The sequence below is a fragment of the Triticum urartu genome, chromosome 4 (assembly GCF_003073215.2).
Source record: "Triticum urartu cultivar G1812 chromosome 4, Tu2.1, whole genome shotgun sequence".
In the NCBI taxonomy this organism is placed as follows: Eukaryota; Viridiplantae; Streptophyta; class Magnoliopsida; order Poales; family Poaceae; genus Triticum; species Triticum urartu.
The window spans coordinates 20606091-20619948 of record NC_053025.1 but is presented as its reverse complement, the minus strand read 5'-3'; the positions used below and the strand labels follow the sequence as shown (position 1 = coordinate 20619948).

At 50.1% G+C, this 13858-nt stretch overlaps 2 protein-coding genes across 2 annotated transcripts; one reads left to right on the top strand and one right to left on the bottom strand.

The window, feature by feature from the left end:
* Positions 1–1830: 1830 nt before the first annotated feature.
* Positions 1831–3567, bottom strand: LOC125553436 (putative UDP-rhamnose:rhamnosyltransferase 1). The gene is made up of 2 exons (XM_048717220.1): positions 3133–3567; positions 1831–2790 (listed from the first exon to the last, which is right to left on the bottom strand). Exons 1-2 carry the CDS (start codon positions 3565–3567, stop codon positions 1831–1833), a joined length of 1395 nt encoding a protein of 464 aa, XP_048573177.1.
* Positions 3568–4059: 492 nt separating this feature from the next.
* LOC125554551 (UDP-glycosyltransferase 91C1-like) lies at positions 4060–8139 on the top strand. The gene is made up of 2 exons (XM_048718075.1): positions 4060–4883; positions 7728–8139. The coding sequence occupies exons 1-2, from the start codon at positions 4060–4062 to the stop codon at positions 8137–8139; spliced, it is 1236 nt and encodes a 411-aa protein (XP_048574032.1).
* The last annotated feature ends 5719 nt before the right edge of the window (positions 8140–13858 follow it).

Genomic DNA, 13858 nt, shown 5'->3' with positions numbered 1-13858 from the left:
GACCTTATTCACATCATGTTTACAATGAATGATCTAGACCCCTTTGTGCTTTGAGGCCAACTCTCAAATCAAAAGTTCGGACATTGGATCAACCTAAAACTGTCGATAATCGGGCATGTGAGCCAGATAGCATTGAGCAAGACCAACACTGATTCGGGAGACATCTCAAATTATGTAGGATTGAGCAGGGTGCACGCAAGGAGTTTGAAGACAGAGTTTAGCTCGAGGTTTGTTTCCTTTTTTTTGGTTGTTCTCATCTCCCGAGCAAGTTGTTGGGCATTCGAGGCGATTAAGGGGAGCCCTTAGCATTCCTACCCTCCCTTGGGGTTGTTGGTGACAATTTAGGGTTCCCTTGCACTAAGGTGTGGAGATGAAACCGGTCTTGAGCCTTCCGATCTATAAAGGTAAAGGATCTGATTGGATTTATAGAAGGAAACAAGTTGATGATACCTGAATCTAACAAAAGAATAAATTTTTGATCTAGCAATCAATGGTATGGAGGAAAAAGATGAGCATCTAAAAATTCTAGCAATATGCTCCACATTCAGGCTATAAGTTTGCCTGAAGGTCAGCCTAGAAGGACATGATAGGATTGTCATTTTGATCAAGTGGTGAGAATATGTTGTAGAAGGTTTTGAGGCTCAGCAAGATGTTTAGAGGGTGATGAAAGGGGCACCATGGGCAGTGGGGAGTCTAGCATCATTTTTTTCTTTCCTGTTGCATCTTTCCCATTTGGAGAAGCCATGGTAAATTATTATTGCTACCTATTATTTCTTCCGTGATTTTTCTTACACATTTATTCATGGTACACAATGTGGATATTTGGTTGATGCAATGTACATAAAATATGCGTGATATTAGATTCATGGGGAATATTGATCCATGGAAAATGCTATTCCAGATTATGTATGAGACAAGAATTAGGTACTATATACTTCGTGTGAAATTTCAAAATTCAAAAAGGTTATCCTATATCTTTCTTTTAGGGAAAGTGATCCTATCTATGGTTATATGTGTTAGTAGCTGACGAGTAGAGGGGAAAACCGGCAAAAGTGACATATGAGCACGGGTGTACTGGAGCATGTGTTTTGGAAGCTACAAAAAAGGGATTTTTATGGCTTGAATTTTTTTAATTTTTGTGTACATGCATGTATAGAAGTGCAGTATAACGGGCCAAAATTTCACCAATATACATGCTTGCATGTGAGAGATTAAAAAGGACAAATAGATGCAAATTGGGGCTTGTTTTTAATTGCTTTTGGGCCAAAATATTTTCTTTTGTGTGCAGCGTACAATACAACATATAATTGACCAAAATTCCAAAGGTACTTAGACCACATGCATGCGTATTTATGTAAAAAAATTCAAAGCTTTTAAGTACTCCCTCCGTTCCAAAATAAATATCTTAAGCTTAATATAACTTTGTACTAAAGTTAATATAAAGTTGAGACACTTATTTTGAAATGAAGGGAGTACTTGTTTTGGGTGGTAAAAAAAAGGTGCTCCAAAGCCCCACGTTCCAAAATCCGCTTTGGAAAAAACGGCTGCTTATTACTCCCTTCGTTCTGAAATAGATGACTTAACTTTATACAAAGTTAGTACAAAGTTGAGTCATCTATTTTGGAACAGAGGGAGTAAGATATAGTAACCTTAGGTTGTCCATCATTTGCCAAAAAAGATGACCTCAGGTTGTCCATTATCTGGCATGAACTAGTCAGCTAAAAAGTTACCGGTAGACCAAATTTCAGATGAAACCTATTAGTGCAAAAGCCCCATACAGAGCTAGAAAAGTTCATAAATGTATCATGGGGAAAAACTAAAAAAATGCTTTCAGGCCTTGTAAGATCTGAGCTGCTGAATAAGCCCGTCGATGCACCTCTCATGGCATGCGCCGTCGGCTACGATCTCCTGCATCTTCTTGGCGTTGGCCGTGAAGACCCTCCTGCCGTCTTCCTCCACGGCGACGGCCCGCACCATCGCCGCGACGTCTTCCCGGGTGAACGATCCGTCACTCTCGTTTCTCGGCACCTGCATCCCAACCTTCCTCCCCTCCATGAGTCGCGCGTTGGGCCCCTGGTCGCTAGAGATGGGTAGCATGATCAGCGGGTGGCCGAACAGGAGCCCTTCGATGGTCGAGTTCCACCCACAGTGGGTCAGGAACGCGGCAACGGCGTCGTGCGCCAGCACGCTGATTTGAGGAACCCACCCGGTCACCACGAGCCCGCGGTCGCGCGTGCGCTCCTCGAACCCCGGAGGGAGGATGTCGGCGTCCGGCACGCCGGACGGCTTCCGCAGGGCCCAGAGGAAGCGTGCCCCCGAGAGCTCCAGCCCGAGGGCCAGCTCGTGCACCTGCTCCGCGCGCAGTGGCACCTCGCTCCCGAGCGCGACGTAGACCACCGACTTATTGGCCGGTTGCGCGTCGAGCCAGCGCACGGCGGCGTCCTCCTTGCTGACACCGCGCCCTCCCTCAGGTGACGGTGGGAGGAGGCCGAGCGTGACAACCGGCTTGCCCGCGAGCGTGGTGAGGGCGGCGACGCTCTCGGGCTCCCACTCGGCGCAGCTCCGGATGGCCACGAGATTGCTCCTCGTGAGCGTCAGGAAGTAGCGCTCGGCGACCGTCATCCCCGACGCGTTCTGGGTGATCATTAGCTTTCTCCTCTCCGTCTCGAAGCTCGGCGCTTCTGCTGCCGATCGCTCTTTTCCGACGGCGTCGGCGGTGTGCTCGGACACCCCTGTGGCCCAGGCGGCGATCACGGTTGCGGCTCCCAGGAGAAGCATCACACATGGAACCTATAGCAAACAGTACACGTTGGTATGACCAGGGTTAAAAATTTCAACGTAATTTCAGTGAAATTTCTGAAATTCGCATATTTGAGTGGGTTCCAAAATATTTTTAACCTCAAATTTTTGAGACAGATTCAAACTTATTTTAAAATAAGTTTAAGTCATGTTAAAATTAAGTGAAATTTGAAATCTCAAAATCCGAAATAATTTACATATTACGGTAAGATCTGAAATTATTTTGTTTCCGAAATAAAAAAGACCTTGGGCATATATGACATCGGCGGCATGGATCGATCGAGCTGAACTTGTACGTACATGGAACTGAAGCAACAGAGGGAAGAAGAGAACCTTATTTTGGACGGCGGACGCGGCGGCCCAGTGGTGGAAGGTGTCAACGATGAGCCAGTCCGGCCTGCTGCCAGCTCCGTCGACGCACGCGGCGCGCAGGAACTCTGAGAAGGGCGCGGCGAGGCCGTCGAAGGCCTCCCGGAGGAGCTCGAACTGGTCGTGCGGGACGTCGTTGGTCGACTCGGCGCCCTCGGGGAGGCCGTCCACGTGCGGGAGCGGCAGCGCCACAAAGTCGACGAGCGGCGCCACGGCGGGCCGGACCGGCGGGAGGCGCGCGATGTTGCGCGGCGTGGAGACGAAGGACACGCGGTGGCCGCGCGACGCCAGGCGCTCGGCGATGTCGAGGCACGGCAGCAGGTGGCCGAAGGCGAGCCACGGGCAGATCACCACGTGCAGCGGCGAGGAGGAGGAGGAGCCGTGGCCGTCGTCGTCCATTGTGATAGTAGAAGCACAACCCACGCGAACAGATCGGATTTTCTTGTACTCCATGGAGTATTGCTCTTTATATGTATATACATATACATACACTAGTTGGATCGATCGCGGGAGTCCATCCTCAACGCAATAGTACGAGATTGTACGTCATGGATGACACTTTGTCATTGTCCATGGGATCACTGCATAAAGCTGGCGGGCTCGCAACAGTTTGTATGGAGCTGGAGCTTGACATGTCCTAGGGAGCCAAATGGCGCCAATTGGGCTGAACTGGATGATACCATAGATGACGACATCTCGTTTACCATTATTCTTCAGGGAAAAGATTGGGTAACTGTCAAACTGTCAATTCGCTCCATCGATCAGAGCATATCGCCCCGGATTCCCATTGTTTTCTGCTCCTTGAGGGCGATATATAAGGTGCACCTTGCTCCCGGCCCCCGATTCCTCGTTACTCCCGGCCGTGGCCGTAGACCTCTCCCGTTGTTCACCATGGCCGCCTCCGAGTTCGAGCCCTCGTCTCTGCACGTCGTCATCTTCCCGTGGCTCGCCATGGGCCACCTGCTGCCCTGCCTCGAGCTCGCCGAGCGCCTGGCCGCGCGGGGCCACCGCGTGTCCTTCATCTTCACCCCGCGCAACCTCGCCAGCCTCCCGCCGGTCCGGCGCAACCTCGCCGGCCTCTCGGACGGCGCCGAGTCCACCGGCGACCTCCCGCCCGACAAGTCCGACCTCCACAGAGCGGCGTTCGACGGCCTTGCCGCGCCTTTCGCGGCCTTCCTCAACGCCGCCTGCGCCAGCGGCAGGAGGCCCGACTGGATCGTTGCCGACTTCGTGCACCATCGGATCGCCGCTTCCGCCCAGGACCGCAAGGTGCCGTGCACCATGCTTCTCCCGTGCGCGGCTGGCGTCGCGGCCTTGGCTGGCTCGTCGTCGGAGTCCATGGACGCGGCGCCGAGGTTCGAGGCTGAGCTGACCAAGGCAACGTTCGCCAGGGAAGACGCGTCGGGGGCGTTCGTCATGGGCCGCTTCTTCATGACCTTGAAGACATCCAAGCTCATCGTTCTGCAGAGCAGCCCCGGGCTGGATCCCGACGCGTTCCCGCTCCTGACGAGGCTCTACGGCAAGCCGGCCGTCCCGCGCAGCCTGTTCCCACCGCCGCCCGACCGTGCCCGCAGCGCCAGCAAGAACGCCGAGGACGACGCGAGCATCACGTGGCTTTGTGGAGCGCACGGGCGGGCACCGGCTCGTGGCGGCGCGGTGCGTTCCTCAGGCGAGCGTTCTGGCGCACGGCGCCGCGGGCGCGTTCTTGGCGCAATGTGGGTGGGGATCGGTCCTCGAAGGGTTCAAGTTCGGACACCCCTAGGTCATTCTGCCGATCGCCGGTGACCAGGGCCCCAACGCGCGGCTCATCATGGAGGAGAGGAAGAATTGAGATTATCTATAAATAATGGGACATGTTTATCTTGGCCCTGACTGACCTTTGTAAGTTGGTTGAAACTTTGTTCGTGTAAGTTGATTTTGGTACAAGAAGAAGAAAGAGAGGAGCTTGTCTTCCGCTCATGGAAGAGAGGCGCTCGTCGTGTCGTGTGCGCACTGCGTGACTCTACTTCTTTCACTTCAAACCAAAACAAGAAAACGCACTGCCATCAGAGAAAAGTGACTTCCGTCTGGCCCTGCTCGGCGTGCCCTAAAGCTGTTACGTGCCAATTAGGCAAGGAGTCGTAGGCCACGTAACGCGAGCACCTGGTTGCGGACCTAGGAGCAGGACATGGGTAGTTAGTTGTCATGGTAGCCCAAGCTTGGGTTGTTGTTGTTGTTGCCATGGTCGATGCAATGTGTCGAGCCTCCATACATTATGTCACATTGCATCGTATTTCACTTATAGAATCAAATACGTCGAGCCTCCATGCATGCATTGTGGCATGCGGCAAGGCATCAAGCTGGATGCAGGTGGTGTCGACGTTCCGCGGGCAAAAGAAGGTGTGAAGAAGACAAGGCATGCAGGAGCAAGATCAATTTGTAATTTTGTATGCTACCAGGCAAAATACTTGGATCTGATCTTTGGCGCTCTATTCGCAATTCGTCCATGCTTTGGACCGCTTCTCGTGTTTACTTGCCACTGAGATTTGAAATGAGCGTTAGGGTTTGATGCATGAGTACAAGCGAGGAAACGGCCTTGATGCATGCCCTCTACGTGCCTAGACGTAGGTGCATGCATGCACACAGAGGCGGTGTTCTAGGCCCCAGGCAGGCATGGCCTTGGCCTTGGCCTGAGGGGTGGTGGATTTTTTTCTTTGATAACTGTAGCATACTGTGGCAAAAATGTCACTGTAGCTTACTGTAGTTACACTGTTTGTCTGGGACGTAGGCTGAACCTAGCTCCGCTACTGCATGCACACCTTGCACGTCGTCTCCTCTCGATCCAAGGACCGGGCGATGGAACCCTAAAAGGCTAACACTCTGGGTGCGAGAGCACACACATGCTCGGCGGCAAAGTTCTGCTCCTCTCTTCTTTTTGAGCATCAGTATAGACACAAGCGCTCATATATACGTGCATACACTCATCCCTATGAACGCATACACGCACACCTTATCCCTATGAGCACCTCCAAGAGACTGAGCCGGCATATTATCTTGAGATTTACGAAGTCACCGTAGGCACCAGGATTTGAACCCTGGTGGGTTGGGGATACCACTGTCCACCTAACCAACTCAACCACAGGTTGATTCGCCTCTCTTCATTCTTCTTGTACTACCAAAAAGGAAAATTCAACTTACGTCAAACAAACAAATCTTTTCTCCACCATGTCCCAATATAGATATAGATAGCTCAAAAAAATTCCTACCCAACTGCCTAGTTCCTACAAGATCGTAAGTGCTGAACAAACAAGTCGATGCACCTCTCGTTGCACTCCATGCTCGGCACGACGTCTTGCAGCGTCTCGTTTGTAGATGAAGACGTAGACACGGTTACGAACGATCGCTAGGTGAGTTGCGAGAATTCCGGCGGGCGGTTGCGAAAGACGAAAAGAAAAGGTTTGATCTCCCACGGAATTTGATTTCCCCTCACTGGGAATACACACAAACAACTAATGTGCTTGCAAAATTTGAAAAAGAAGATAAAAATAAAAATAACAAAATTTGCATGGCAAGGGTGGACATGCAACTGAGTCAGTGCGAGTTGTGTGTCGATTTTCTGTAGACTCTAAGAGCAGCCCATCTGTCATCTGCGGGAAGAAAACACACGCACTCTCTTGATTCGCGCGAGAGACTTGGGGATAGTGTGTGTAGGCTCACAATACTACTATAATTTTATGATGCATAGGGTTATACTAGCGCCCAAAAAAGCGCAGCGTCACGCCGCGCCCGTAAGAGAGCCCGTTTGAATTTTTGTTGTTCGTTTGGTTAAAGAAAAGGAATAGGAAGTGAAGCGAAGAGGTTGGTTGAGTGACCTTTTCTACGACGAATAGTTTCGTGCAGGTCTTTGGGTAGTTTCTTCCGATTGAACGTGTAGTACATCCTTTTCAGCAATTAATCTATTATTAGTATATTTCTATCAAAAGAAGCAAGAAATGGTTTATTTTTTCGTAAACTATTAAGAGGGCTTATTCAACAGTTGACCCTGAAGAGAATGTTTAGGTGCTTCACACTTTGGATTGTCGAGTGGCAATGACACCTTACATGCTATATCTTCATCTATATTTGGTTATATTCTATGGAATGTTTGGACAAAATTATAGTAACTCTTTGTTCCTATCTATATTATGGATCAACTTCGCTATCTTATGTTTTGACACACCGTTCTCTTACAAAGCCATGAAAATGAACCTCATTTAGTATGAAACCTTTTTGTTATAAACATTTAATTCTTACTTATAAGGGGCTCCTGATCGAATAAATGAGAATTTAGGTGGTAAGTCTTCTCACCAATTTTGTTCTAATAAGATTATTGTCTTGTCAACTTTGAAGCAAAATATAATTAAGTAGTTTATGTTAGAAGAAGATATACAATGGACCATATTGATCGGATCAATTGTCTAGACACAGAATATATACAAAATCAAGTTTTGCTTTGTCTTTATCCATAGAATATGCTCACTAAAAGAGATAAATTTTGCATTGGATAGGTAAAATATTACTCTTCTCTCGATTGTACGTAGGAAAGAAAAGCGTGGACCGGGAGGCGCCCCCAAATCCCCGCCGGCAGGCTTCCCGTCTCCCGTCCCTTCCCTCGCCGCCGCCACAGGGCGCGACCGGGTGAAGCCCGGCCGGTGCCGGCGGCGGCGGGGCCCCCTTTGCCTCCTCGTGCAGCAGTTCTTCGCGGGTGGACATGGCTGCTCCGAGGTGTGGTGCGGCGGCGACGGGGCACCACAGCGCGGCGCACTCCGGCGGTTCAAGGCGGCGGCAGATCGGCCGCGCGGTAACCTGTGGATGGCGGCGCATCGGCGACCTCGCTTCCCCGTGGCAGGAGGTCTCGCGATCTGGTGCGTCGCGGCCGCCAAGGACGGCGGCGGAGTGACCGGATCGGTTCGCGGCGGAGCGGCCGGATCTATGCCCATGCATGGGCCTTGATCGCTGGTCTGCCGTCGGCACGGTGGTGGGTGCGACTCATCGGCAGTTGGGCAGATCCGTGAGATTCTACCCTTGTCTGGTCCTTGACAGCGCGGGCAACTCCGGGGGAAACCCTAGATCTCTTTGGGATCGAACGATGGCGGCGCTTTTGCGTCGTAGTCCCTCTTTAGGGCATTGTTTTGGAGTTTGCTCCGATTGAAGGGACCAGCGATGTCGGCGGCGCACGTCTGGTGGAGCAACTGCCGATGAAAATCGCGCCGACTACGGTCATGGCGGACGATGGCGGCGTCTTAGATGTCGTTCCCTTGTCGAGGCATCGTCATTGCAGTCTGCGTCATCTGTTGGGGAACGTAGCAGAAATTCAAAATTTTCCTACGTATCACCAAGATCTATCTATGGAGAGACTAGCAACGAGGGGAAGGAGAGTGCATCTACATACCCTTGTAGATCGCTAAGCGGAAGCGTTCAAGAGAACGGGGTTGATGGAGTCGTACTCGTCGTGATTCAAATCACCGATGATCCTAGCGCCGAACGGACGGCACCTCCGCGTTCAACACACGTACGGAACGGAGACGTCTCCCATGCCTTGATCCAGCAAGGAGGAGGGAGAGGTTGATGGAGATCCAGCAGCACGACGGCGTGGTGGAAGTAGCGGGATTCCAACAGGGCTTCGCTAAGCGCTGCGGGAGGAGGAAGATGTGTCACGGGAGGGAGAGGGAGGCGCCAGGCCTTAGATTGGTTTGCTCCTCCTTTTCCCCACTATATATAGGGCCAAGGGAGAGGGGGAGGCGCAGCCCTTGCCCCTTCCTCCAAGGAAGGGTGCGGCCAAGGGTGGGGAGGAGTCCATCCTCCCCAAGGCACCTCGGAGGTGCCTTCCCCTTTTAGGACTCTCCCCTTTTCCCCATCTCTTGGCGCATGGGCCTCTTGGGGCTGGTGCCCTTGGCCCATATAGGCCAAGGCACACCCCCTACAGCCCATGTGGCCCCCCGGGGCAGGTGGCCTCACCGGTGGACCCCCGGGACCCTTCCGGTGGTCCCGGTACAATACCGATGACCCCGAAACTTGTCCCGATGGCCGAAATAGCACTTCCTATATATAATTCTTTACCTCCGGACCATTCCGGAACTCCTCGTGACGTCCGGGATCTCATCCGGTACTCCGAACAACTTTTGGGTTACCGCATACTAATATCTCTATAACCCTAGCGTCACCGAACCTTAAGTGTGTAGACCCTACGGGTTCGGGAGACATGCAGACATGACCGAGACGTTCTCCGGTCAATAACCAACAGCGGGATCTGGATACCCATGTTGGCTCCCACATGTTCCACGATGATCTCATCGGATGAACCACGATGTCAAGGACTTAATCAATCCCGTATACAATTCCCTTTGTCTATCGGTATGTTACTTGCCCGAGATTCGATCGTCGGTATCCAATACCTAGTTCAATCTCGTTACCGGCAAGTCTCTTTACTCGTTCCGTAACACATCATCCCGTGATCAACTCCTTGGTCACATTGCGCATATGATGATGTCCTACCGAGTGGGCCCAGAGATACCTCTCCGTTTACACGGAGTGACAAATCCCAGTCTCGATTCGTGCCAACCCAACAGACACTTTCGGAGATACCTGTAATGTACCTTTATAGCCACCCAGTTACGTTGTGACGTTTGGCACACCCAAAGCACTCCTACGGTATCCGGGAGTTGCACAATCTCATGGTCTAAGGAAATGATACTTGACATTAGAAAAGCTTTAGCATACGAACTACACGATCTAGTGCTATGCTTAGGATTGGGTCTTGTCCATCACATCATTATCCTAATGATGTGATCCCGTTATCAATGACATCCAATGTCCATGGTTAGGAAACCGTAACCATCTATTGATCAACGAGCTAGTCAACTAGAGGCTTACTAGGGACATGGTGTTGTCTATGTATCCACACATGTATCTGAGTTTCCTATCAATACAATTATAGCATGGATAATAAACGATTATCATGAACAAGGAAATATAATAATAACCAATTTATTATTGCCTCTAGGGCATATTTCCAACATCATCAGGTTCGGGATGCTCCGGGGGAAACCCTAGATCTGGGTCTTCCGGATCAGACGATGATGGCGTTTTATCGCTTTCCCTCCTGGGGGCATCGTTTTGGAGTAAGTGCTGGCTAGGGGGATGGTGGAGCGGTGCTTCATCTCACACATTGATGGCGGCGGATATCGGCGGCATGGCGCTGTGGAGGCTCGACGTCCGATGCACGTAGATGGACTCACGCAGGAAGAGGTTGCTGTCCGGCGTCATGGTGACGTCGATGGCAGAGTGGCCAGACAAGGTAGAAACCTCAATATGATCTGAAGACGGACCTGTGGAAGATGTCGGCGACGACACACGAGTGCGTCTGCCCGGATTGTGTCCCAGACCCGGTATGTGGCTCGGCTGGGGCTTCCGAATGAGTTTTGGCTTCCGAATGAGTTTCGGCTTCCGGCTTTGGATGTTAGGCTTAGGTGAGTGGTTTGGGTAGTGGCCCAACTAGCACCCCTTCATCATTTTGAATAGGAGTAGTGGCATATGCTGCCAAGATGATGGATTCAGGCACATTGTTGTAATACTTTGTAAGGTCCTTGAGAATAATCAATAAAGTGGCCGTATGCATCTTCCAGATGCAGAGGCCGGGGGTCATCCTCCTTTTCTAAAAAAAAGGAAAGAAAAACATAATACAAAATAATCTTTTATTGACACTTTAGAATTTTTAATAGGGCATCCCATTAAATGGCAACAAAGTCCAATCTCTATGTTCTGGTGCTGCAATTACAAAATAGATAAAGGACAAATCAATAGGAATTTTTTTATCCAAGAAGGTGACGTACCATGAACGTTAAAATAACCTTTTGGGGGAAAAATATAGAAACATTGTGGGATTTATTGCAGATTTATCCACCAGAAAAACGGAACACATTAGGAATCGAGAGAGAGATGGAGCAGGAGAGAGAAGGAGCGTCGGAAAGAACTGTTTTAGTAGAAGAAAGTGGTCGATGATGTCTCGCAAAGAGTGCTAACAAAGCAAGATGACGTACCATGAACGTTAAAAGAATTTTTTTGGGGAAAAGGATAGAAACATTATGGGATATATTGCAGATTTTTTTTGAAGGGGATATATTGCAGATTTACCCACCAGAGAAACGAAACACAATAGGAATCGGGAGAGATGGAGACAAGGCAGCAGAGAGAAGGGACGTCGAAAAGAATAGTGTTAGTAGAAGAAAACGACCGATGATGTCTCGCAAAGTGTGGCCAGTGAGTGAGATAAGCGGTGAGTGGTAGGACTCGGATCGAGAAATTTCTGAGGTAAACTGACCTACAAGTGTAATCACCCCACATAAATTTTCAACAGTGGGTAATATAAAAAATAAAAAAAGGAAACAATCCTTTACCACTTTTGTTTAAAAACATCTCAGGGTTTTTAAATATATTTTCCTCAGTTTTCTGTTCACGCAGATGCACAGGGTATTGTTCATTCAAAGTTATATTCTCTTTTTTCGGAGTGGGTATAGGTATATATTTCGGTTTATTCAGCGAGTATGTAAACACCAGTCACGCAAACACTGTTGCGTACGAAATTATTGTTTCGGGAATAGCGTTTTGACTTATTCAGATTTGTTTTTCTAGTTTATTTAGGTTACTGTTGTAATGCCCCAGATTTACTTTCCATATTTGTATCCAACTCTTGCCGTCTCCGGCGCTAAGTTATATTTATTTCTCGGGTTCGGGTCTTTGTCTCCGTGTGTTGTTTTTCTTTTCGTGCATCTCTTATCATGTCATCTCGTGCATTGCATTTGCATACATGTTCATCTCATGCATTCGAGCTTTTTCCCCGTTGTCCGTTTTGCATTCCGGCGCTTCGTTCTCCTCTGGTGGTCATTTCTACCTTTCTTTCATGTGTGGGGATTAAACATTTCCGGATTGGACCGAGACTTGTCATGCGGCCTTGGTTTACTACCGGTAGACCGCCTGTCAAGTTTCGTATCATTTGGACTTCGTTTGATACTCCAACGGTTAACCGAGGGACCGAAAAGGCCTCGTGTGTGTTGCAGCCTAACACCCCTCCAATTTGGCCCAAAACCCACCTAACTCTGCTCCATGTCCTAGAGCGTTCGATCACGATCGCGTGGGCGAAAACCGCACCTCATTTGGACTCTCCTAACTCCACTTATGCCTATATATACCCCCTCCATTCGGATCTCCTCTTCCCCCGTTCAAAACCCTAAAAAAAAAGATTCCAGATCCGCCGCCGGACGCGTCCGCCCGGCGCCGGACGTGTCCGCCCCGCCTCCCCGCGTATCGCGCGCCGCCACTTGGCGGGCGGACCACCTCGCCGCCGGCCCGCAGGCCCGAGGCGGGCCCTCCTCTCCACCTCGCCGGGCCCGAGGAGCCCCGCCGCCGCCGCCCTTCTTCTCCTCCTCCGGCCGCCGCCCCGCCGTCGCTCGTCGCCTCGTCGGGCCGCCGCACGCCGGCCGCCGCCGCCGCCCCGGACGCCCACCGCCCGCGGTCGCCGCCTCCTCCTCCGGCGCCGCCCGGCCTCGCCCCGGCTTCTTCTTCCTCCTCCCCGACCGGCGACCCCCGCGTCTCCGGCGAGCTACAGTAACTCCGGCGCCGCCTCGGGAAGCGTGCCGATCCAGATCTGGATCTGGGCATCGGTTGACTTTTTCCCCAAACCCTAGCTCATGATGCTTACTTTGACTGCTCATATCTCCGCATCCGTAGCTCCGTTTTGGACATATGATATATCAAAATCTTCGTCTCGACATGTACATCATTTCATTCCACTGCATCATTTGCATTTGAGGTCATCTTGTTGCCCAAAATGCTGTTAGAAGGAGGCTTCGTGAGTTAAATTGCAGATCCGTTAGTTCATCATGCACTTTTGTCATTTTTGCCATGTTTAATTCGTGCATGATATGCCTGTGCCCCTTTGGGATGAATTGTTAAGCATTTTGTCTTCTTTCCAGAAGTGCCACCCATGCATTTTTAGGATGTGTGTGTTGTCTTGTGCAAGCTTGCGAAGAGAGGTACCTGAGATTGCTGATTTCAGGGACTTAGTGATTTTCACTAAGTCTGGGATATTTTAGTTCATGATGCTATACGTCCAGCTTGTTTTCTAGTGATCCGTGCCTCTTTTGAGGATGATCAATAAGGGAGTTTTGATATTTATGTTATGCTCTATCCATCCATGTCTTTGTTTGCATATGTGGAGTGCTCTAGGTTGACTCAATCGAGCTCAACTTTTGCTTCGTTGTTAATCTGGACAGATCGTCAACTTGTTTGCGATTTTGCCGATGCTACCGTTAGTGTTCCATGCATGCTATGCCTTTGTTCTTGCCATGTGTAGCTAGCATATTGTGTCTTCTTTCTGGATATATGCTTGCCTTGCCATGACTTGCACCGTAGTGAGTGCATCGAGCTCGTTTACATGCCTTCGTGAGTTATAATTTCTGCATGTCTCAGTTTTCAGTAAGTCTGAAAACTGATTGTGTTCGAGCTATGTTCGTGAGCTCGGTAGAGTATTTTGTGAACCCTTTTGGCCCCAGGTCACTTTGGATGTTTTGTTAAGCTTGTTGAGTAGCTCCATGTCATGTTCTTACTTGTCATGTTCAGGTTATCTATCATGTTGTTTTGCTGCTCCGAAGAGGGCTTCGTGATCTGAAATTTC

Excerpts from the sequence above, each read along its gene's own strand:
- LOC125553436 (XM_048717220.1), bottom strand. The coding sequence starts at position 3,567 with ATGGACGACGACGGCCACGGCTCCTCCTCCTCCTCGCCGCTGCACGTG. Across the intron at positions 2,791-3,132 it reads CGTCCGCCGTCCAAAATAAG|GTTCCATGTGTGATGCTTCT; the intron begins GTTCTCTTCTTC and ends TGTTTGCTATAG.
- LOC125554551 (XM_048718075.1), top strand. The coding sequence starts at position 4,060 with ATGGCCGCCTCCGAGTTCGAGCCCTCGTCTCTGCACGTCGTCATCTTC. Across the intron at positions 4,884-7,727 it reads GGGCGCGTTCTTGGCGCAAT|GAAAGAAAAGCGTGGACCGG; the intron begins GTGGGTGGGGAT and ends GATTGTACGTAG.